At 41.2% G+C, this 26,466-nt stretch overlaps 1 protein-coding gene across 1 annotated transcript in view; it reads left to right on the top strand.

Moving 5' to 3' along the window:
- The window catches only part of LOC142399479 (epidermal retinol dehydrogenase 2-like), a 65,700-nt gene that overhangs the window by 24,922 nt on the left and 14,312 nt on the right, over window positions 1–26,466 (top strand). Inside the window, exons 5-6 of the mRNA XM_075484187.1 lie at window positions 590–734; window positions 4,960–5,085. Of these exons, the coding sequence (XP_075340302.1) occupies window positions 590–734; window positions 4,960–5,085 (271 nt within the window). The remainder of the gene's footprint in view (window positions 1–589; window positions 735–4,959; window positions 5,086–26,466) is intronic.

Here is a 26,466-nt window from a genome sequence, read left to right as displayed (position 1 = left end):
CTGTCCATCGATTTATAGCACACACACAAAAAAAGAGACAAGAAAAAACGGAAAGGAGAGAGAGAGCTGTTGGCCAAATGATCAAAACAATGGAAAATATTATTAAACTTCTTCCAGAAGGTAATTCAACATGGAGTGCGGCAAAAGATGATGCTCGTTCCCAGTCAGGTGTGTCAGCAAGTACAAGCAAAATGGAAAGGTTGGAGAAGGGAGACACAACAGACATCAAAGTGTCAGGATAGACAGCTTAAAGCAATATGATTTCAAACTATAAACCATAAAACAAAAGAATTTCAAAAAACAGGAGTCTGTGTTTGTGACGGATCTGGCAGAAATCTGCTGGCGGAAATGGGATTTACTCACTGTGGGCTAAAGAGAAGCAGTCATGGACTGTGATGATTGGATGAAAGTCATATTCAGTGATTCTTTTTTTTTTAATTGCCAGAATAGTATGTATAGTATGCCTTTACTAAAAGCCATTGTTTCAAATATTGTAACATGCTTGCTTGTCAAACTTGTCTTGAGTTTGAGAGCACTCATTTCTGAACTTATCTGCTTGTATGTTAAATGATGATTGCTCTTCTTGCAGACTATTGTGCCAGTAAGTTTGCTGCAGTGGGCTTTGCAGAGTCAGTAGGTCTGGAGTTACTGGCAACAGGAAAAGATGGGGTCAAGACCACCATTGTGTGCCCCTATTTTATCAACACTGGGATGTTCGATGGATGTCAAACCAGGTAGCTTTTTTCGTTCTTTTTAAATTGTAAATTCAATTTAACTAGCATTCATAGTAATTTGTGTGCATTTACATATAATCCTTACAGTATATCCTGGTACTATCAGTATGCACACAAATGACTGACCAGGATAGGAGAAAGGGATGGACAGAGGTTGGGAAACTATTGGGGGCATAGTGCTGGCATAGGTATTTGAGGCAAGATTTGTCCAGTGTTACAGTGGCAGAAAGAGAGCTCTTTGGAGATGGAACACTTTTGACCTTCCAGAATTGACTACTCTTGCAACCAGTCACTTTTGCCTGATTCCTTGACAGAAATAATCAATCAGGTTTTTGAAAACAAGCACCAACTAAGTGGCCTTATTGGCAGCTGTCTTGGGGAGATCTCCAGCAACCTCATCCATTTACTCATACCCTTGTACAAACAACAGCTATGAAGAATGAGCAGTGACCAAATAAAAAAAAATCCTTAAAAGTACCAACACTACAGTCAGTGTTACACATTCTGGATCAGATCATTTTTGGGACAGTCCAATAATACGCAGTTACAGTAGTCAATTCAATTCAATTCATTTTTATTTATATAGCGCCAAATACAACAAATGTCATCTCAAGGCACTTAGATAGTAAGTCCAATTCAAGCCAATTGGAATTCAATTAATTAATAATAATCATAATTCATAAAATAATCCAATTCGTTCATATAGAGCCAATTCAAAAACAATTTCCTAGCTAAGAAAACCAACAGATTGCACTGAAAACTTTTTCTTTTTCGGTCCAATCTCCCGTCCTGAGCGTGCCTGAGGCGACTGTGGAGAGAAACGACTCCCTTTTAACAGGAAGAAACCTCTGGCACTGTAACACCATTCAAAGGATATCTGTTGGAACAGGGAAACACGAGTTAATGACCACAATAATATCACATATACATAAAGAGAGTAAAGTGAGGAAAGGTGTGACAGATGAGCTCCCCCAGCAGTCTAGGCCTATAGCAGCTTAACTATGGGATGTTTCAGGATCACCTGAGCCATCCCTAACTATAAGCTTTATAAAAAAGGAAAGTTTTAAGCCTGGTCTTAAAAGTGGAAAGGGTGTCTGCTTCCCGGACATTTACTGGCAGCTTATTCCACAATAGAGGGGCCTGATAACTGAAGGCTCTGCCTCCCATTCTACTTTTAGAAACTCTGGGAACCTCAAGTAAACCTGCAGTTTGGGAACGAAGTGCTCTGTTAGGAAAATATCTTATAATGAGATCTTTAAGATATGATGGAGCTCGGTCATTAAGAGCTTTATATGTAAGGAGAAGAATCTTAAATTCTATTCTGAATTTAACAGGGAGCCAATGAAGAGAAGCTAAAACTGGAGAAATATGATCTCTCCTGTTAGTTCTCATCAAAACTCTGGCTGCAGCATTTTGGATCAACTGAAGGCTTTTCAGAGAATATGTGGGACAGCCCAATAATAAAGAATTACAGTAGTCCAATCTTGAAGTAACAAATGCATGAATTAGTTTTTCTGCATCACTCTGAGACAAGATGTTCCTGATTTTAACAATATTACGAAGGTGAAAGAAGGCAGTCCTAGAAACCTGTTTTATATGCGAGTCAAATGATAAGTTCTGGTCAAAAATAACTCCAAGGTTCCTCACTGTAGAACTAGAAGCCAAGGAAATACCATCTAGAGTAACTATATAGCTAGACAATTTCTCCCTGAAACGCTCAGGTCCAAAGATAACGACTTCAGTTTTGTCTGAATTTAGAAGCAGACAGTTCTGAGTCATCCAGGTCTTTATGTCTTTAAGACATGCTTGTAGTCTGACCAACCTATTGGGTTCATCTGGTTTTATAGATAAGTACAGCTGAGTATCATCAGCATAGCAATGGAAATTTATGCCATGCTGTCTAATAATGTTACCTAATGGAAGCATGTATAAAGTAAAAAGAATCGGTCCAAGCACAGAACCCTGGGGAACTCCATGACTTACTCTGGTGTGTGAGGAAGATTCTTCATTTACAAGAACAAACTGAAATCTATCAGATAAATATGACTTAAACCAGCCTAATGCAGTTCCTTTAATCCCGATAACATGTTCAAGTCTCTGTAATAAGATACTGTGATCGACCGTATCAAATGCAGCACTGAGATCCAACAGGACAAGCACAGACACAAGTCCGCTATCAGAGCCTAAGAGGAGATCATTGGTAACTTTCAGCAGTGCAGTTTCTGTGCTATGATGCACTCTGAATCCTGACTGAAACTCTTCAAACAGATTATTTCTGTGTAAGTGATCACAAAGCTGAGCTGCAACTATTTTTTCAAGAACTTTAGACATAAAAGGGAGATTGGATATAGGTCTATAATGAGCTAACACTTCTGAATCAAGAGTAGGTTTTTTAAGTAAAGGTTTAATTACAGCAACCTTAAAAGTCTGAGGTACATATCCTGTCAACAAAGACAGATTGATCAAATCCAATATGGAAGTGTCAATTAATGGGAAAACCTCCTTGAACAGTCTGGTTGGGATTGGGTCTAAAACACAAGTTGATGGTTTAGAAGAGACTATTGCTGTTGTTAGTTCAGAGAGATCAACTGGGCAGAAGCCGTCTAAATACAAATCAGGTTCTAAAGATACTTCTAAAGCTGCTGTACTTGATGATACATCACTGATAATAGTGGGAAGGACTCCATCAATCTTCTATCTGATAGAAACAATTTTATTGATGAAGAAGCTCATGAAATCATCACTGCTGAGAGTTAAAGGAATAACTGGCTCAGCAGAGCTCGGACTCTTAGTCAGACTGGCTACAGTGCTGAAAAGAAACCTGGGATTATTCTTATTCTCTTCTATCAATGATGAATAATAAGCAGTTCTAGCTTCACGAAGGGCTTTCTTATATGTTATTAAACTATCTTTCCAGACTAACTGAGACTCTTCTAAATTAGAGGAACGCCACTGTCTCTCCAGCTTTCTTGCAGTCTGCTTTAAAGCACGCAGCTGTGAATTATACCAAGGAGCCAATCTCTTCTGACTGATTACCTTCCTTTTCAGAGGGGCAACACTGTCCAGTGCTGTACGCATTGAAACTATAGTGCTGTCAACAAGAGTCAAGTGTTGCTGGAGTAAAGTTTAGGTAGTTGTCCTCTGTCATATCTGCACATGGCAGTGAAGAAAAGTCATATCATGAAGTAAAAAATCATGGATTAGTTCTTCTGCATCATTCTGAGACAGGATGTTCCTAATTTTGGCAACATTTAAGCAGATGGCCGCCCTCGCTGAGCCTGATTCTGCCAGAGGGTTCTTCCTGTTAAAATGGAAAATCCTTCTCCACTGCGCGTCGTGCACGTTCAGGATGGCTTTCATTGCAATCTGTTGGTTTCCTTAGCTAAGCAACTTTTTCTTGAATTGGCTCTATATGACTTGGACCAATTTGCGATTTAATTAATGTGATATAATTGGATTACGATTGGATTACAATGAATTGGACTCTAATTTGCTTGAATTGGAAAGCTTTATAAATAAAACTGATTGGTTTAATCTGGCTTCATGAATAATTACAGCTGAGTATCATCTGTGTAGAAATGGCAATTCATCCAATGCTATGCCATAACAAAATCGAATGGATGCATGTATTAAGTGAAAAGTATTGGTCCAAGCACAGAACCCTGTGGAAACTTTGTAAGGAAGACTTATTGTTTACATGAACAAGCTGAAATCTGTCAGACGAAAATGATTTCAACCAGCTTAATGTGGTTAGTTTAATACCAATAACATGTATAAGCATCTGTAGTAGAATGTTGTGATCGATCGTATCAAATGTTGCATTGAGACCCAATAGGACACGCGCACACACATGTCCAATATCAATAAAAATAATGAGCTCATTGGTAACTTTCACTATGGCTTATTTAGACATTTTCTTTAATGCCCCTTGAGATTACATTTGTTGTGAGTTGGTGCTATATAAATAAAACTGAATTGAAGTGAACTGAAACCTCTCCAATTACCCCCCTCTAAAAGACAAAAAAAATGTATCTACTTCCATGCTCCAGGGAAGGAGAGAGATGACGAAGGACACTGCAACTTTGTTACCATTGTGGGAAAGGGAAATGTAAAAGTGAAAGGAGCAACTCTTGGGTTAATGTACACTTCAGATCACATGAATCAGCATGGCATTATCTCCTAATCCTTCTTAACCCCCCCCCCCCCCCCCCCTTCTTTTTGTCAGTTGGCCGAAGCTGATGCCAATTCTGAATCCAGAGTATGTATGCAAGAAGATTATCCATGCTGTACTCACAGACCAGGTCTACCTGATGCTGCCAAAGAGCATATACCTCATTTCTGCTCTCAAGAAGTAAGTTTCTACCTTTTCTGTTTTGTTTCTTCTTTTTGACTCAGAAAAACTGACACAGCTCATTGGTGTTAACTAAATCTATTTACAACCAAATTGTGTTTTACAACCAGGATTTACTAAGCTCTCAAGTCCTATTTGAAGCTCAGAACGGAGAACTGTTGTCTGCCAATTGGAACATTGGTGGTTCATTCGCCAGCTTCCAATTGTTTAAGCTCAACAAACCCCACTGAACCCCGATTGCCATGTAACTTCTGTAGGTAGTATCATGTAACTGATGCTTTCTGATAGTTTTTTGGTACTAACTCAGCTGAAGTTCAAAGCAGCCAAGCTGATATCATACAGTGATGTTGAAACAATGCAGAGTGCTGATTGGTCAGTGAGAATCATCATCTGTGGGTGTGAACAACTCTCTGCAGCATCGACACACTTCCTTGTTCCATGAAAGACCATTTCACAATCCACAATTTAAGTCACAGATATCATATTTGTGTGCACGGATTGCATACTGTGTGCATGTATTGAATACAAGAGCATGTCTGTTAACATGGGTATGGATTTACATATTGATTTTTGTTTTTCCACTGAATGGAGCTGAGCTTTGACTCAGTCATCATGATCTCTCCCTAAACATTGTAAAGCCTTCTGAAATAAAAGCCTGTGAGAAACTCCATCCATCCATTTCCTATACCCACTTCAACCAATTTAGGGCTGTTGGGTGGCTGGATTCCATCCCAGCTGTTATTGGCTGATAGGCAGGGTACACTTTGGAACATACGCCAACAGAACCAACGCATGCAGAGGGACAACAGGCAAACTTCCCATAGCCACAAGCCCAAACATCCACATAGCCCCAGTCGGGATTCGAGCCTCTGAACCCTCTGGCAGTGAGGCGCTAATGGTGCTAACCATGGTGCAGCCCCCTGTCAGAAACTCATTCCGTGCAATAATTGCCTATACTACTCACTTGTAAGTTACGTTGAAAAAAATACACACAACAAAAGTCTCATTTGTGTCACTGCAGCTTCACAAACACTGCAATGATAAGCAGCTGATCGTGCCCACAGCCCCTGTATGTAATAGAAAATTAAGCATTGAAGAGCCGCACTGAGTTGAACCACACTGCACCAGGTAATGAAACAATGCCATAATAGCGTCTCGAACTGCATCGTGAACTCCATCCACTTCACTGTCCCAGCCAGCCTGTGTGCTGTCCAATAACCAACCTTGGACCATCAGTAACATGATGTTTCTGCTTACTAAAAAGCTTTATGAAAAGGCCTTTATGTCTGATGACAAGGAAGAGTTCAACAAGACACTGAAGAAGTGTAAAAACACATACATGCAAAAGTTGCACAACAAACTCCAGCAAATAACATCAGAGATCTGTGGACTTGGGATGAAGCAAATCCCAGGCTACTCTAAAAAAGACCATCAGCATTGGTTATTAAACAGGTTCAGCATTGGACCCACTGCTGGCCCATCCCACTCTCCACCAATCTTGACACCTCCACTGTCCTTGAACAACTGGTTGACCAACAGCCTCTTTAAGTTCCACTGTGAGAATGCTTGAGAAAGTCATTCATTCATTTCACTTAATCATTGTACAACAGCTCACCTCTATGTAACAGGTGAACACACCATTGCACGTCACATATGTGTAACACTACTTTTTTCACCAAAAGTAAAGTGTTTATGCAAGACTTTAAATGTGGGTACACTCACTATTAATAATGATTAGTGACTAATAATTCAGTCAGTAATCCAGTGTAGCGTGTTAGTTACTTTTTCTTTTTTGCATCATGTGGGGTTTGTCCAAATGCTGTTCCTCGGCATTGTGATTCAGTTGTGAGAGTTTCTCTTCTTGTTCAACCTTACTTTTAGCCAATCGACTGTCGCATAATGTCAGCGCTGATGGCCACATGCTGTTAGCATGCTAGAGGACTTCAATCAAGTCCATCTGTATTGGTTGGATACCCAAACTCCTTCACTCTGTGTGGGGCAGCATTAGGGCAGACTGACATGTACATGGAGCCCAGTGTTGGTCAAGTTACTTTAAAAAAGTAATTAGTTACAGTTACTAGTTACTGCTCCCAAAAAGTAATTGAGTTAGTAACTCAGTTACCACATTGTAAAAGTAATTAGTTACTCAGCAAAGTAACTGTGGCGTTATTTTTTATGTTCTATTATGCTGTTACGTTTTATAACATCTTTAACATCAAATATGTTTATATTAACTGATTGAAGAATAAAAACACTATATACAGTCATTTAGAACATTCGGTATTTATTTGAACTCAATAGATTGCAGCCTGCCATATGATGCATAGAAATAAAAACATAAATATAAAATGGTGATGGTGGTCACCCGTTTCTGACCTGAAAAATGGAGTGTTGTTTGTTTTCGAGTGGCTCCGCCTCCTTCGCTGGGGCTCACGCTAGCTGCATTTGGGCTTGGGGTTGGGTTAGTTAGCTGTATTTGGGCTTGGGGTTGGGTTAGCTAGCTGCACTTGGGCCTGGGCTTGGGTTAGCTAGCTGCATTTGGGCCTGGGCTTAGGTTAGCTAGCTGCATTTGGGCTTGGGGTTGGGTTAGGTAGCTGTATTTGGGCTTGGGGTTGGGTTAGCTAGCTGCATTTGGGCTTGGGCTTGGGTTAGCTAGCTGCATTTGGGCTTGGGGTTGGGTTAGCTAGCTGCATTTGGGCCTGGGCTTGGGTTAGCTGCAGAAGCATCAAGTGCTTCATATTCGCATGGGTTGATGTAAGGTGCTTCATTAGATTTGAGTTACTTGAGGCAGACGTGGATAAGGTTTTTTTCCCTGGGCATAGCGTGCATGTTACATACACATTCTTGCCTTTTATCTCCACGAGTGAGAAGTAGTGCCGGTACTTCCAGTTAGAGAACGCTACCTTTGAACTTCCCTGGCTCGTCGCCATTCTCACTGTCTTCTGTGTGTGATTAGTCGTAGTAGTCAGCGAGTGCAGTGAGACAGCGTGAGGAGTACATCCGCCCACACAGCCAATCATCATCGCATTCGCATTTGCAACGGTGTCATCATCCCCACCCCTGCTCTCTCCAGGCAGCGTGCAACTGATGTGTAGCCGAAAGCCTACAACCAAATTGTATAAATAGTAATGCGCCACTTTATACTCTCAGTAATGATAACGGCGTTGTAACGATTGGGAAAGTAATTAATTAGATTACTCCGTTACTGGAAAAATAACGCCGTTAGTAACGCCGTTATACTTAAACGCTGTTACTCCCAACACTAATGGAGCCACCCTTAGTCTTTAGAAGCAAAGGTGGGTAAATCCAAAAAGATACCTGAATCTGGCAGTCATTGTTAGAATAACAGTACACCTGCACCCAAAACAGAAAAAATAAAAAACAAAATGGAAATACTTGGAAATGCCTTCTTAATCAGTTTCTTGACTCTCTTTGTTTTGATGCTTCCTCACTTGGTCAGCAGTTTGGAGGTGTATTTACAGGGTCAGTATGGACAGTTTAGGGCTGAATGATAATGTTGCTCAACAAAGGTTCAACTCACAGGGTTTGCCATCTGTATTTCTAAACTGATACTCTTGTACAGGATGCTTTGTCAGTGGTGAACCAGGGCTTTTAGTAATGAAAAAAGTCACTATTTTGAAAGGTCTTGAATCCGAGAAGTTTATATGAGAATTTAATAATGCTTATTTACCGTACATTGCTCATATGACTTTTTTTTGTTTGACATAAGTAACTGCACCTAGAGTCAATTCTAAGACTAAGTCTAAGAATTAAATCATTTCAGAGAAGACACAAAGAATAAATCAGTGCTCAAGTCAAGTGCTCTTCAGCTAAGCTGTTTTACCCCTCGATGTCTTTAAAAAAAAAAGATTGTTCAAAGAAATTCTTGTTCCTCCCTTCTTCATTCTCTAGTCATTCATTTGAAGATTGAAGCCATTATTCTCCATTAGAAAGATTTTTGTTTCTTGAGCACAGCTTGCACAAATGAATGCACTTCTTTGCCTGTCACCTCTCTTCATTTCACATAAAAGCTATTGTGTTCAAGATTTTAATGATGTGTTGTATAATCCACCATTTCTTTGGTCTCTCTTTGAAGGCATTCATTGTTTGAGATTCACAAGCATTCAAAGGCAGTTAGTATTCAGTCATTTAGAGACAGAGGAGACATCATCCTGACTCTAACAAATAGATTAACAAAGCCTATTTACAATAGCTTTCTCTATTTGGAGCTATTTGTGAAATATATTTTTGTTCTTCAAAGGGCTTTGTGGGATGTCTGCCACTCTGACATGATGATTTTTACATTGAAATATCACAATGAATGATGACATTTGGTTATGTGTGGTGTGTGTGTGTTGTCTTGTTTTTGCTACCTCATTAGGACCTTTTTGTAACATTACTTGTTGGTCCCAGTAGTCTCCATTTGGACCACGGCCCCATCCTAATGAGGCAGAATGTTATTTCAAGGGTTCTGGGTGCAGCTCTGAAAAAAATAACTCACACACCTTCAAATTTTCCATTTTCCAATAGCCAATGAAGAGAAGCTAAAACTGTAGAAATATGATCTCTGCTGTTAGTTCTCATCAGAACTCTGGCTGCAGCATTTTGGATCAGCTGGAGGCTTTTCAGAGATTCAGAGTATCTGAGCCTTCGAGCAGATGAGAGGTTTTCTGTTCAACAAGAATAATGGCAACAGAATGAGGAACCAAAATAGTCAAATCAGCATAGCCCACAATATCTCTTGTGGCTAAAACAGCCTGTTCTGCTACGGCTTGGAGACCAGTAGCCACAGGATCTAGTTTTGCAGAGAAATGGGCAACTGGGCGCTGTTTCCCTCCGTGTTCCTGCAACAAAACAATTGTCTTGCAACCGTGCTTTTCATCCACAGCCTGAGTGAAAGGTTTCGTTGGAGCAGGGTTAGGGTTAGGGTAGGAGCAGATTTAAGCACTAACTTAAGTTGAGTGAAAGTCAGACGTCCATTGAACATGGTCAGCTGACTGGAGACCTTTGCCGTGGATGAGAGCACCCATCATGGCTTCCAAGAATGAGTAGTTTGGAATGAAATTCCCGCAATAGGAATCGATGCCCAAAAATCACATGAGTTGTTTCTTTGTGACAGGTTTAGGAACGTTTTGGACTGCAGCAACACATTTTGGGAAAGGGAACGCCACTCTCTTGAAATGACATGGCCCAAAAATGTAACGTTATCCTGGACAAACTGCAACTTAGTGAGGCTAGCTTTATGCTCACAAGCATGGGGATGTTTTAACAAGGTTACTGTGTCCTTTTTACACTGCTGTCACAACAGCAGGTCGTCGACATACTGCAAGATCCCAGAGTTAATTTGAGGGGGTCCAGGCTAGCCTTAAGTTCTGCATTGTAAATTGTGGGACTCTCACAATAACCCTGACATAAACAGGTGAAAGGCCAAGACATCCCCTCAAATTCAAATGCAAACCAAAACTGTCTGTCAAGATGCACAGGGACAGAAAAAAATGCATTGGACAACAAGCCAATCTGAGAAAAACTGGAAATCTGGGACAAAATGGCACAGTTGGAGCACGTGGCTGAACTGCAGCGTTCACGGCTTGGAGGTCCTGTATCTCCTGTATCTCTCAAAATGGGACCTTGTGGTCGGAACTAGTTTCACAGTTCTTTGACAGTCAAAAATTGTACTCAAAAATGGTTTTCTGTATGCAGACAATCGCTTGGAAAACATAAAATTCAAATTTCCTTGCACAGTAGCTCAATCGGTTTCTTTCTTGCATGTTGCTACCCACTCCCTGCCAAAGCCAATGTTTAGGTTTCGCTAAGGAGACATGGGGATAGGAGCGAACGTCCAAAAAGTCTTGCTGTGAGGTGGTTAAAGACAGAGTTCTAATAACAAAGTAGATGTAGAAAGTTTTTCAAAGGGAGTGCGAAACCACCTCCACTCATAATCGTTATCAGGCCCCAGTAAAACGTGTGATGTGCAGTGCAGATCAGCTGGCTGCGTGAAACCAGAAGAGGGTGAAACCAACAATTTAGCCTCCTCTACAAGTTGCTGCGAGAAAGGGGAAGTGGGAAGTTTCCAGTCATAAGCATACGTGAGAGCTGATGAGTCAAACTGCACCGCTGAAAGAACAGAGTCAGACAGTGGGGTGACCTTAACACCCTCTGGTGTGGAAGTGAGACTAATGCCTAACTTACACATTAGTTCACGGCCCATAAGATTTCTGGGACACAGTTCTGACAGCAAAAATGAATGTTTAAAGGAGGACCCATCAGAAGTGACACGCAATGAGTGTGCTCATTTTCTCCTTCACCACTTGGCCTGATGCAGACATGGAGTAGACGTGATTTCCACTTCATTTTTAGCCTGGCTGACGCGTCCACAATCTCGATGAGATGGTGGTCTGGGAACTAGGTGTGCATTTTCTCGTATTTGAGGCGTGGTTTACGAATGCCTAGAGCCGTTTATTGGGCGCTACGAATGTCTATCAAATGGCGTCTGGTTCTTCCCATGCTGCTTTGCGCGCGATTCATAGCCAATTGTATCACTTATACCAGATGACGTATGTAGAGCGACAGAAATTCGACGAGGAAATACATCCTTCTTGGCAATGAAATCTTTCAACGCCAAACGTTGCTCTTTTTTAAAAGTAAACTTGCGTTCTAAGCTACTTAAAACACTTTCTAAGGCTGCATCGAACGGTAACGTTGTGTCCGCTGCCATTTTGGATTAACAGTCTACAAGCTTCGGTGTCGCGCATAGACGTCATCATCGTCTTGCTGCCCCCCCCCCGTTCTGTGATTGGTTCCCTAACTCAGGCAAAAATAAGGGCGGTGGTTTCCAGGCTGCCTTTGCAGTGTGAATGAAATCGCTCACAAAGCAGCATGGGAATTCCCAGGCTACTTCATTTCTGATTTTACAACAGATGATGTGGTCCCTGAATCTACCATAATTTAGGTAACTTGTTTTCCAAAAACAGTAAACTGAGAGGTAGGAAATGCTTTATAAGCCTCTGATATCAAATGAGCATAAGTGCCTGTTACCTGAGGTGGAAACTTCTCTTCTAAGACAGATATGGAAAATAAAACTTTGTCACAAGTCACAGTCAGTATGCACATTTTTATTGTAAGCAGTAAGTTCAGTAAGTGCTTCTTCAATGCGGTGTGTGTGCATGTATGTGGTGCTGTCACCCTTCCACGGAGGTTACACTGGTGCCGGTTGACAGAACCCGACCCCTGCCCTCAATCGGCCTTCTGTATTTGCTCCTGGTGTCATTGGGGACAGTCATTTCTCCAGTGTCCACTTCGTCCGCAGATGAAACGCACATTAGGATCATACAGCGGACGTAGACCACCCCGTGGTCGTATGGACGTACGGTGCGGCTGCAGGCAGCATTAGTGGATCTGCGAGTTCTGCATGTGATTGAGGTTGCCGAGGAGGACAGGAATCAAGGTCCGGGTTCAGCACGGTGAAAGCACTCAGGGTGGGGTAGAGTGGTGCAGCTGGAGATGGAGTAAAAGAAGAAGCAGAGTTAGAGTATGGTCGAGGAAAGGGTTTTGTCTCAGGCTTAGTCAGTGAAGAGTTATCTTTCCTTTTCTGTCTTCATATTTGCTAACCTTTTCTTCTAAACTTCTAACTTCTGCTCTACTGAATGAACCTTCTGGGGGAAAACCCCAGTTTTCAATCAAATATCGTTTCCATTGGACACTTTCTGGCCCATATTTCTTTAACATTATATCATATTTTTCATCTTCGGGAGGTTCAAGAAGATGTAAGATTTTACTACCCATTCTCGGACTTGGAATGGAGGAATATATTTTTATTACTGAGTAATATAGAAGTAATATTCCTTTATTACTTCATTCAATCAACTGAACTGGTTAAGACCTTCAGTGCAGAGTCAGCTGTGCTGCTGCAGGGTTGGAACAGAAACCTGCAGCCACACCGGCCCTTTCATGGATCAGTTTGAGACCCCTGATCTAGACCATGACCAAGATGTAGCAGCAACCTCAGATACAGTGGCGCCCGACAGAGATTGGGTTTGGGCCATATACGCACACAATGATATCAGGAAGTATTAAAGGATCTCACAAACTAAGGTTATTGGGAATCTCCGTGCATGCTGCCATGTGTATGGCTCTATGTTGTACTGATCGATAAATTCCCCATAAGAGGCTGACCGAGACGAGTCCGACTACGCTTTTCTCCACAACATAATCTAAAGCCGAGATCAGTTGTCAAAGCCGGCAGGTAGGATATTTTTTTCCTAACCATTAAAGCGGCAGATGTTTGCTGGTTGGTGTCCAATGTTACAGCCTTCAGGGTTTTCCCCCAAATTTAAGAACACAGGAGAAAGTGGTGGGCTCGCCCTCGTAGCCTCTCATTTCCTCTGCGCAGGGGGGCTGCTGAAATTATTCAAGAAAATTGTTTAGCACAGAGGTGCTGATTATGGCAATTAGGACAATAATTGGGCAACCAGCAGCTTGTGAGATGTCAGTGAAGCAGGTGGCTGTGAAGGAAGCCAGCAGTGCTGTAATGTGAGACGATGTGAGTGCACTTATCGTCTCACATTCACGTATCGTGAATGAAGGATTGGGCCCGGCCGGATGTTAAGTCGATGATTTTAAAGTGGAATTGTGGACATGCTTTCATAGCAAGCAGGGTGTAGTCAGAGGAAGTAAAGCATCTGATCATGGTGATGTCTTGGTGCCAAAGGCCAAACTTTAGTGCACAGAAGGGCGATTACCCACGGGTCAAGGCACACACTAGTTATTAATTAAATGTGGAAATTATTTTCACTAGTCAAGGAGTAGACGGATACTGATGATTGATTGACCTGAGAACAGAAAAGGCTTGGAGGTGGAATCAATAAGTATCCCAAGAAAACTGAAAAAATATTCCAGTTCTATAGGGGGCATGTTTTAATAAATGTGTTTATATAATTTTATATCTGCTTAAAACTCTTTGGAGTTATCTTTGACCTCGGTATAGAAAATATTTTAAGAAGAAAATTTAAATCCGATCATGAATTGGCCACAGGAGATATTTTAGAAAGAAATATTAGAAATATTTTAAATTTCAGATATAGTCTATGATGATATCTCCTGAAAAGTAAACAAAAGAAAAGGAACCAAACAATTTAAAATTGTGAAGAATTGAATAATGACTGACTGACTTGATGTGTGTGTAAACTAATTTAACTGTGTTATTTGCTGTTGTGTGTGGATCTGAAAAAAAAAGGTATTTTGTGTGAAAAATCAAGGTTCCAACTCAGTCCAACCCTTGACTCTCTTCATTTTTTTTTTACTGCTTCTTATATGACTTAAGCACACACATAGATTTAGTAAATCCACATTCACACACACATAAAATCACCATTTACACAACTTTTGTACCTATGGTCTTGGACTGAATAAAAAGAGAAGCTAATGTTGGAAGAAAAAATGGGAGCTGATATAAGTGAATGAAGGTCAGAGTTAGAGCTTGTTTTGGCTGACGTGTGTGTGTAGGGTTTGTGAGCAAGACGAGAGAAAGGAGTTGTTTGAGCAGCGAAGTGCAAAAGTTACAAGGAGGATTTTCTAAATGGAAAGTGGGGTTTTGAATGAGAATTTAAAAGAAGGTCTGTGTAAGTAAAATAAAGGTAAGTGTAAGTTGTTGTCAGTCTGCTGAGTGGGTCTGAAAAGTTAAAGCTGTACTTAAATTGACAGTCTGCTGAAGTTCAGAGGTAAAAGAAGGATTCTGAAAGTAAAAAACTGGTATAACAGAGCTGTGTGGCTAAAATGATGGAATAGGGTGTTTTTACAGTGATGGGTCTGTGAGTATTTGATGAATGTATTTAGTTTTCCTGATTTCTTTGTAACATCTGGTAAGTTTTACTGAGGTTTTATTGTTTTTATTTTAGTATTTTTGCTGGGTTGTTGCGTGATCTGTATTTGTGTATCGGTGTTCTTTTTTAACAGCCTAGTTAGGCTTGTTTCTGGTTCATGTTGCTGGTTCGAGTAATATTGCATCGGTGTCCTTGAATGCTATCACACTTTTTATTCTGTGACCAATACCCGCAAATATCCTTGTTATAATCACATTTTTAACCATATTGTTTTAGCATTTAAAAGTTTCTAGAATACAATAATTAAACCTTGTTTCAACTGTATGTCTCCCTGTCTCCAGCTTGTAAAATTGTATTTTGGCCCCTTTCTTAATTTGTTACAAGTGTGTTACAAACGCCATTTGAGTTAAAGAGGGTGTGGTTCGGTTGTTGTATTTTGCCTACTAGAACAGATTGGGAGGAGTTAATAAGACCCTGTGAGGTAGGCTTAGAGGTGTGTATATATTTAATTGTTCAGAATTTACAGAGCTGCGATGTGCATGGTTGTCTGTTTGGATTGGTGAAAGATCATTGTGCATAGATCCCATTGGAAGCATCTGGGTAGGGCACAAGTTAGGGCAATGCCCTTAACTTGAGTCAGATCAAAACAGGTTGAGCATTTATTAGCATTAGCAATAAAGCTAATATTAACCCAATTCCCAACTAGCAATAACAGTATCAACAAGCTAAATTAGCCTAGCTTTAAATTAGCATTGGCCTCAAACTCAGCCTCTAGCATATGCCTCCTAAACTAACATAGGTTAACATTAACATTAGCACCGGCAGTAGCCTAGTTGTCTCTATCTTAGCACAGTTGGCTGCATCTAAGTTAACTTTGCAGAGTATCGAGGTAGCATTACCGGGAGCTTTAGCTTAGTTTAAACATCCGAGGGTTTGTTTTGAGAAAAAAAAAAAAAAGGGAGGAAGTAACTAGGTGAAGCAATGAAATTAACACCAATAATAATCATCAGTGCTAAATACCCAGAGTATTTAAAAGAAATTGAAATAATTTCTCAAAAATGGGAAAAACAAACAAAAAGACTGCCTTCACCGTGGCCAAAAAAAGCCATTTTGATGTGGTTGCCTGTGAAGATATGGAACGAAGAATCAACAATCGCAAACCAAGAGATAAAAGCAAAAAGAGAAAGAAAAAGAGAGAGCTTGAATGAAAAATTTTAAACTTGTTTCAAAGTGAAGTTCTTCGCTACAGAAGGAATTTGAGAGAGGGTGTAGTAATACTGAGGAGGCAACAGGTAGAAGTGATCAATCAGCATGATCCTGCAGGACTCTATCCATCACTGACACCACATGAACGTCCGGAGGCACAAGCAGCTTTATCAAGCAGACATGAACATCCTGGTACCCCAGGGGCCACATCAAGCAAACATAATGACCCAGGATGTCCTGAGCCAGAGGCTGTCCTTAATTTAAATCAGGGTGCAGAGAGACAACCCCCACATTATCAAAAATCCCCAGCTCACAAGGCACCTCTTGAATATCCTAGGATTTCGCAGCTTCAGCAACAGCACATCCCCCAGATTACCAAAAATCACAAAATCAAGATTGTACCGTTATTCCCCCTGTAGGCAAAACTATATTACAAGACATGGTTCCCAGATATTGTAGTGCAGGCAGAAAGACACCCTAAGTTTTAGACTGCTACGCAGGACTTAACGATAAGCTGGGAGGAGAATCATACTGGTTAGAGCTTGAGCATTCTAGGGTTGATTTACAACAAGAAATAAACCAAACAGAGATGCAAGATCTGAAACAGTAAGCTCCCATGGCGACGCAGGTAACTTAGGAAAAAGCACAGGCAGAAATGATAAAAGATAGTAATAAGAATAAAATCAATCCTGGGCCAATGATGATTCTGCCTGAAGATGGCAGCACCAGTAAAGATAAAGCTTATGACCTCAGATACAGACCCTATATTCACCTGCCAGACAGATATACTGATCCAGGTCAGTACCCAATTTTGATAAAAGGGACCCAAGGACATTATGTGCCATGGCAGACTCTCGACCTTGCAAGGCTGGTTGCTAGATTTCCTGATGTTCATGAAGGTGCAAGCAAATGGATAAGAGCTTTTGAAGAAGAGACTGTGGGCAAGTTGTTAGCATTGGGAGACATAAAGGCGGTATGGGCTCAGTGTTTTGGAGCTCCCACCATGGAGAACATTTTGAGGTTCAGTGCTAATGATTGGATGTTAAACCACAGAGCAGATGGAACTGAGTTTAATGCATATCGAGCTGCAATCTGGAGAGCATTATGAGCTGAGTATCCTGCAAGAGTGGACCCCAAAGCATTGAAGGGGCAACCACTGTCAGAAACAGAGAGTCCCGCTGTGTATGTGGCACGGCAATTGAGAAAATGGAAATGAGACAGAGGAAGAAATTGAAAAAACCCCAGTTTTGAAGACATTGGGCCAGATGCAACAACCGTTCATACGCACAGATTTCTTCTTAAAGGGATAGTTTGCCTCTTTTGACAGGAAGCTGTATTACATCCCATATCAGCAACATCATTTATGAAAATTTTCTCACCCCCAGCTGCGTCCTGTGAGCAGAGTTCCAGCCTCATTTTGACGTTGACGAAAAATAAAGCGTTTTGCTTCTCAAAACAATATGCGTTCAAAAGAGTAATACATTTGCGTCACAAAATCGTTCTCCAGGAAAAAGTCAGACCTCACATCGCTTGGCGCTATTTTTGCCTCCCTTCATATCAATGCGTGCTGCCGCCTGCCGATAGCAGCTTCATGTCAAAAGAGGCGAACTATCCCTTTAAGTCATGCGTACAAGTGATTTAAGAGAATTTGCGCATTCACCAATTTTTTCATCAACAGAATTTACAAGTGATCCAGACCTGTCATTGGAGTTTCTTGAAAGCAGAACTTCTCAGTGCCCATAAAGCTGTTCTTTTTTTGCGCCTTGATGCCATTCTCATGACTTCTTGACACAGGAGAGAGGATGCGTAGCCTTATATGGTATTATTTTGGGCGTGGAGTATGCAAATTTAATATCCTCATTCATGTAAATACGCACGGGTGGCATTCATCATTTACGCAGGTTGTTTACACACTTTTTCCGAAGTTAAGAGCGTTTGTTGAATCTGACGTGGCGTGTTCGTACGAGACCTTCGTATGAAAACAGTGAGAGAGATTTAGAATTTAAAAATACGAAAATGTTCTTGCATGAGGCCCATTGTTCAGAGACTCCATTCTAGTGGCTCTGAACAACTGAACACCCCAGTTCAGGGGAGGCTGGAGGATGTGGTAGGATTGAAATCAATACCACATGGGGAGTTCCGTGAATCTCCGTGCATGCTGCCATGTGTATGGCTCTATGTTGTACTGATCAATAAATTCCCCATAAGAGGCTGACCGAGACGAGTCCGACTACTCTTTTCTCCGCAACATAATGGTTTCAGAGTTGAAATTGAAACACTGAAACGCTTTAATTCTTGTTAAAAAGAAGAAACACACACTTCAACAAAGATAAAAATGATGCTCAGAGGGCAGTCCTCTGATGCAGCTTCTTATAACATGAACAGGGGTTTTGCTTCAGCTATATATCACCTTAGGGAGTTACACTGCAGGAATTACATGTGATACAATAAAATCACAGTTTTCCCAATAGTTGCACATCATTTTTGTTTTACAGTAATCCCAGAACAGAACTAAATAAACACTGCCTTTAAAACACGTTTAGCTTTACTTGGATGGAGAGAGTGAGGCAGGGGGTATTTGTTTGGTTTTAATTGCAACTATACCATTACACCTCACTTAAAATTTGGGTTGTGGCTACTGAAGCTTTGTTCATGAACAGCACGAGTGCTAAAATTGACATTACACCTAGCACACCAGGAGGAGCTGGAGGAATGGGTGTGTGAACAGCTCTGTCTCTTTAGGCATCTGTACATCTCATCAAAAACCCAGAAGTTACAATTTTTTGAAAATATTACAAAATATCAACTTTTTAAAAGTGAAGACAAACCCAGACTCGTCCATCAGGTTGCCAGATGGAGAAGTGTGATTGGCCCCTCCAGAGAAGGCGTCTCCACTGCTGTAGAGTCCAGCGGCGGCGTGCTTTACACCGCTGCATCCGACGCTTTGCATTGCACTTGGTGATGTATGGCTTGGATGCAGTTGCCATGGAAACCCATTCCATGAAGCTCTCTACGCACTGTTCTTGAGCTAATCTGAAGGGCACATGAAGGTTGGAGGTCTGTAGCGACTGACTGCAGAAAGTTGGTGACCTCTGAGCACTATGAGCCTCAGCATCCTCTGACCCGCTCTGTCATTTTACCTGGCCGACCACTTCCTGGCTGAGCTGCTGTCGTTCCCAATCACTTCCACTTTGTTATAACACCACTGACAGCTGACTGTGGAACATTTAGCAGAGAGGAAACTTTACAACTGGACTTGTTGCACAGGTGGCATCCTATCATGGTACCATGGTGGAACTCACTGAGCTCCTGAGAGAGAAAATTCTTTCACAGATGTTTGTAGAAGCAGTCTGCATGCTGAGGTGTTTGACTTTATACACCTGTGGCCATGGAAGTGACTGGAACACCTGAATTTAATTATTTGGATGGGTGAGTGAATACTTTTGGCAATATATGTATATATGTATGTACGTACGTACGTATGTATGTGTGCATGTATGTTGGAGGTGGGTCCCTGTAATGCACCAGCTCATTAATATTCACACAATGTGTATTTTTCTGGGCTCTTGATTGGCTAATGGGCGGAAGAGCCCCATAATTCAGGTTTTTGTCAAAAAACTGTATTAGTTTCCAACAAGGATCATAAATGGATTGTTTTTAAAAAAGACTAAACCGTTACAGTTTGAATTCCTCTTTAACTGATACTAAACTGGCAAAACTATCACTTAACAAAAATCATAATGATGGTTTATTGCCTGTCTACTGATGGATGCTTAATCTCATCCTTTTTCATATTTTGTTATCTAAATGTTATAATATTACATTATGTTAAACATTATGTTGTAGATTTGGTGTGGAATATTTGTTCATGAGATGTAAGTGGAGTAAAAGTGTGAAGCATAGCATAAAAGTATTCAAAGCTAAAGTAAAAATGCACCTAAGAACTGTTTAAAGTCGGTGACAACGGATAACTTTGGTCGTCCATGAATATCTCTATGTGTATATATTTTTCAAGAAGTCTGAAACTTCTGCATTTGAAAAATAAGATGCTTCATAAAAACATCTGTATCCAATGAACTGCATATACATGATTCTATAGACGTAAAATCAAAACCCTTTACATCATCGCATTTGGAAGAGTTAACCTCTCTAATTTTAACATCCAGCAAGTTCCAACAAACATGGCAACACAGCCTACTTAAGCAAAGTTGCATTTGAACAAATCACAATTATTCTGGTCTGATGTCTTTTTTTTTTTTTACAAATTAGAACAAAGTGGAGATGTTTGGCCATAATGCACACTATCATGTTGGGATATCACTATCACACTAAAAGCAAACAGGAACATTTTACTCCGTAGCACCTGGACACCTTGGAGTCATTGAGTCGACCATGAATCCCTCTATAAACCAGTGTTTTAGAGTCGGATGTCTCTGATCTTGTGTTTTGTTTTGTCTTGCAGTCATTTGTGGGTGGAGCTATTTAGTGTGATTGGGAGCACCTGGCCAGTTCACCAAACAGCCTTTAAAATCAGCTGATTGAGTCAGCTGTTCATTTTCTCTTCTCTCATCTCCAGGCATCATATTTTGTTTGGTTGGCATAGGGCCATGTAAGTTTGAGTTTGACACTTTGCAGTGTTCTGCTGACATCATCTGATACTAATCCCACTGATGACACAATGATTTACATATTCAATATGTTTTTCCTGTTTAGTTGTGCATTTCCTAAGTTTGCTAATAAAACAAAGGGTATTTCTGGTTTAATCCTGCCTCGTTTAAGTTTTTGTCATGGACCATGCGTCAGGTCATGACAACACCTGCAGTTGTGCAATGAATTATCATCTTTTAGTTCCTCTGTACACTCCCATTTTAATATGTGCAAATGTGGCAAAATGCCAATTGAGGAAGAAAACATCTGCTGCAAAGATCTAGAAATGTAATTATGCTTGCACACTCCCTCGGTATCCAAGTCAAAGTTGCTAATGGCTTCTGTGTAGACACCATGTGTGAAGTTGGGCTTTGGTAAGTCTAAACGGTGGTTGCTTGTATAAGTAACACCATGTTTCTTTGCAGATATAGAATCAACAATTGAATAGTGACGTTTGACCAGTCAAAAAATTTATTGGGGGTCCTAGCAGCGAAGCTGCAGGAACCCATTGTGTTAGTAGCTTTTCCTATTATTATTGGGGGTCCTAGCAGCGAAGCTGCAGGAACCCATTGAGTTAGTAGCTTTTCCTATTATTGGGGGTCCTAGCAGCGAAGCTGCAGGAACCCATTGAGTTAGTAGCTTTTCCTATTATTATTAATCCGTTTCTGCTGCAATTGAAGTCTATGGCAGCCCCATGAACGCAATGGTAAAAAGTTGTGAAATTTGGCACACGTAATCAGCTAAGTGCCAAAGCCAATATCAAGAATTTTCATGCCCCAAGAGCTTACTCTCTAGCGCCACAAACACGCCAAAGTTCAAAGTGCATTCAGCCTAATAACTTTGGACTACTTGGTCCAAATTTCACAAATGAGGCATCGTTGGAATCCTTGGATCATAACGAGTCCAACGCACCCTATGACGTCAATTTGCGTATGCTTAGATTTTCCGCCATTTTGAATTTTATCAAAAAGCTTAAAAAAGCATTTCAGGTCACACAGATTGTCCAAGTATCACGAAACTTGGCACATAGACTCTTAAGACCAAGCCGCACAAAAGTTATCGTGTGGAATTTTTAATTAGGCTTCCATTTTTCCATAAAAGCCAATCAAACTCGAGGTTGACGCCCCCAAACCGGAAGTGAGGTCATATCTTGGCGACCATTTGATGTTATGACGTCAAACTTATAACACAGACTCAAGACTGCTAAGGTAAGAGGCCCAAGAAGTTTGGTGACGTTCGGCCTATAGATGGCGCTATATGTAGCCAAAATGCATTTTTGCCCATATCTTTGGACCCCTTGGTCTAAATTTCATAAATGAGGTACCAATGGAATCCCTGGATAAGGTCGAGGTCAACACACTCAATGACGTTATTTGCGCCATCTTGGATTGTCCGCCATTTTGAATTTAATTAAAAACCTTCAAAACGCATTTCAGGCAACTAAGATTGTCCAATCTCCACGAAACTTGGCACATAGAATCTTCAGACCAAGCCGCACATAAGTTATTAGGTGGATTTTTTTATTTAACTTCCGTGTAACCGCGGCAGCCAATCAAACTCCATGCCGACGCGCAAATGGGACATTTGGCCGTATCTCTGCGATGCATTGATGTATCGATGCCAAACTTGGTGCATGGACTCACGACGCCTTCCTGAGTGGCCCAAGCCTTCCCTATTGGGCCATTCTGCTAGGACCCCCACATCGCTGCTTGCAGCTATATTTGGGGGTCCTAGCAGCGAAGCTGCAGGAACCCATTGAGTTAGTAGCTTTTCCTATTATTGGGGGTCCTAGCAGCGAAGCTGCAGGAACCCATTGAGTTAGTAGCTTTTCCTATTATTATTGGGGGTCCTAGCAGCGAAGCTGCAGGAACCCATTGTGTTAGTAGCTTTTCTTATTATTGATCTACTTTCTTCTGCAATTGAAGTCTATGGCAGCCCCATGAACGCTATGGTAAAAAGTTGTGAAATTTGGCACACGTAATCAGCCAAGTGCCAAAACCAAAGTCAAGAAATTTCATGCCCCAAGAGCTTACTCTCTAGCGCCACCAACACGTCAAAGTTCAAAGTACATTAAGCCTAATAACTTTGGACTACTTGGTTCAAATTTCAAAAATGAGGTATCGTTGGAATCCTTGGATCATGACGAGTCCAACGCACCCTATGACGTCAATTTGCGTATGCTTAGATTTTCCGCCATTTTGAATTTTATCAAAAAGCTTAAAAAAGCATTTCAGGTCACAGAGATTGTCCAATTTTCACGAAACTTGGCACATAGAGTCTTAAGACCAAGCCGCACAAAAGTTATCGTGTGGAATTTTTAATTAGGCTTCCATTTTTCCATAAAAGCCAATCAAACTCGAGGTTGACGCCCCCAAACCGGAAGTGAGGCCATATCTTGGCAACCATTTGATATCATGACGTCAAACTTATAACACAGACTCAAGACTGCTAAGGTAAGAGGCCCAAGAAGTTTGGTGACGTTCGGCCTATAGGTGGCGCTATATGTAGCCAAAACGCACTTTTGCCCATATCTTTGGACCACTTGGTCTAAATGTCACAAATGAGGTACCAATGGAATCCCTGGATAAGGTCGAGGTCAATGCATATCATGACGTCATCAGCGCCATCTTGGAATGTCCGCCATTTTGAATTTAATCGAAAACCTTCAAAAAGCATTTCAGGCCTCTGAGAGTGTCCAATCTCGACGGAACTTGGCAAATAGAATCTTCAGACCAAGCCGCACATAAGTTATCATGTGGATTTTTTTATTTCACTTCCGTGTAACCGCGGCAGCCAATCAAACTCCACGCCGACGCGCAAATGGGACATTTGGCCGTATCTCTGCGATGCATTGATGTATCGATGCCAAACTTGGTGCATGGACTCACGACGCCTTCCTGAGCGGCCCAAGCCTTCCCTATTGTGTCATTCTGCTAGGACCCCCACATCGCTGCTTGCAGCTATATTTATTCTTCAATTTCTGCTGCAATGTAAGTCTATGGCAGCCCCATGAACGCTATGGTAAAAAGTTGTGAAATTTGGCACACGTAATCAGCCAAGTGCCAAATCCAAAGTCAAGAATTTTCATGCCCCAAGAGCTTACTCTCTAGCGCCACCAACACGTCAAAGTTCAAAGTCTATTAAGCCTAATAACTTTGGACTCCATGGTCCAAATTTCACAAATGAGGCATCTTTGGAATCCTTGGATCATGACGAGTCCAATGCACCCTATGACGTCAATTTGCGTATGCCTAGATTTTCCGCCATTTTGAATTTAATTAAAAAGCTTAAAAAAGCATTTCAGGTCACAGAGATTGTCCAATTTTCAAGAAACTTGGCACATAGACTCTTAAGACCAAGCCGCACAAAAGTTATCCAAGGGAATTTTTAATTAGGCTTCCATTTTTCCATAAAAGCCAATCAAACTCAAGGTTGACGCCCCCAAACCGGAAGTGAGGTCATATCTTGGCAACCATTTGATATCATGACGTCAAACTTATAACACAGACTCAAGACTGCTAAGGTAAGAGGCCCAAGAAGTTTGGTGACGTTCGGCCTATAGGTGGCGCTATATGTAGCAAAAATGCATTTTTGCTCATATCTTTGAACTCCTTTGTCCACATTTCACAAATGAGGTACCGGTGGAATCCCTGGATGAGGACGAGGTCAACACACTTAATGACGTCATCTGCGCCATCTTGGATTGTCCGCCATTTTGAATTTAATCAAAAACCTTCAAAACTTATTTCAGGCCACTAAGATTGTCCAATCTCCACGAGACTTGGCATATAGAATCTTCAGACCAAGCCGCACATAAGATATTAGGTGGATTTTTTTATTTCACTTCCGTGTAACCGCGGCAGACAATCAAACTCCATGCCGAAGCGCAAATGGGACATTTGGCCGTATCTCTGTGATGCATTGATGTATCGATGCCAAACTTAGTGCATGGACTCACGACGCCTTCCTGAGCTGCCCAAGCCTTCCCTATTATGCCATTCTGCTAGGACCCCCACATTGCTGCTTGCAGCTATATTTGGGGGTCCTAGCAGCGAAGCTGCAGGAACCCATTGTGTTAGTAGCTTTTCTTATTATTATTATTGATCCGTTTCTGCTGCAATTGAAGTCTATGGCAGCCCCATGAACGCTATGCGAGAAATTTGTGAAATTTGGCACACGTAATCAGCCAAGTGCCAAAGCCAAAGTCAAGAATTTTCATGCCCCAAGAGCTTACTCTCTAGCGCCACCAACATGCCAAAGTTCAAAGTGCATTCAGCCTAATAACTTTGGACTACTTTGTCCAAATTTCACAAATAAGGCATCGTTGGAATCCTTGGATCATGACGAGTCCAACGCACCCTATGACGTCAATTTGCGTATACTTAGATTTTCCGCCATTTTGAATTTTATCAAAAAGCTTAAAAAAGCATTTCAGATCACACAAATTGTCAAATCGTCACGAAACTTGGCATATAGACTCTTCAGACCAAGCCGCACAAAAGTTATCGTGTGGAATTTTTAATTAGGCTTCCGATTTTCCATAAAACCCAATCAAACTCGAGGTTGACGCCCCCAAACCGGAAGTGAGGCCATATCTTGGCAACCATTTGATATTATGACGTCAAACTTATAACACAGACTCAAGACCAAGATGGTAAGAGGCCGAGGAAGTTTGGTGATGTTTGGCCTATAGGTGGCGCTATATGTAGCCAAAATGCATTTTTGCCCATATCTTTGGACCATTTGGTCCAAATGTCACAAATGAGGTACCAATGGAATCCCTGGATGCAGCCGAGGTCAATGCACGTCATGACGTCATGAGCGCCATCTTGGATTGTCCGCCATTTTGAATTTAATCGAAAACCTTCAAAAAGCATTTCAGGCCACTGAGATTGTCCAATCTCGACGGAACTTGGCAAATAGAATCTTCAGACCAAGCCGCACATAAGTTATCATGTGGATTTTTTTATTTCACTTCCGTTTAACCGCGACAGCCAATCAAACTCTACGCCGATGCGTAAACGGGACATTTGGCCGTATCTCTGCGATGCATTGATGTATCGATGCCAAACTTGTTGCATGGACTCAAGACGCCTTCCTGAGCAGCCCAAGCCTTGCCTATTGTGCCATACTGCTAGGACCCCCACATCGCTGCTTGCAGCTATATTTGGGGGTCCTAGCAGCGAAGCTGCAGGAACCCATTGAGTTAGTAGCTTTTCCTATTATTATTATTATTATTATTAATCCGTTTCCGCTGCAATTGAAGTCTATGGCAGCCCCATGAACGCTATGGTAAAAAGTTGTGAAATTTGGCACACGTAATCAGCCAAGTGCCAAAGCCAATATCAAGAATTTTCATGCCCCAAGAGCTTACTCTCTAGCGCCACCAACACGCCAAAGTTCAAAGTGCATTCAGCCTAATAACTTTGGACTACTTGGTCCAAATTTCACAAATGAGGCATCGTTGGAATCCTTGGATCATGTCGAGTCCAACGCACCCTATGACGTCAATTTGCGTATACTTAGATTTTCCGCCATTTTGAATTTTATCAAAAAGCTTAAAAAAGCATTTCAGGTCACAGAGATTGTCCAATTATCACGAAACTTGGCACATAGACTCTTAAGACCAAGCCGCACAAAAGTTATCGTGTGGAATTTTTAATTAGGCTTCAATTTTTCCATAAAAGCCAATCAAACTCGAGGTTGACGC

Source organism: Odontesthes bonariensis, chromosome 14 (assembly GCF_027942865.1).
Source record: "Odontesthes bonariensis isolate fOdoBon6 chromosome 14, fOdoBon6.hap1, whole genome shotgun sequence".
NCBI classification, from domain to species: domain Eukaryota; kingdom Metazoa; phylum Chordata; class Actinopteri; order Atheriniformes; family Atherinopsidae; genus Odontesthes; species Odontesthes bonariensis.
This window is presented reverse-complemented; position numbering and strand designations above follow the sequence as displayed.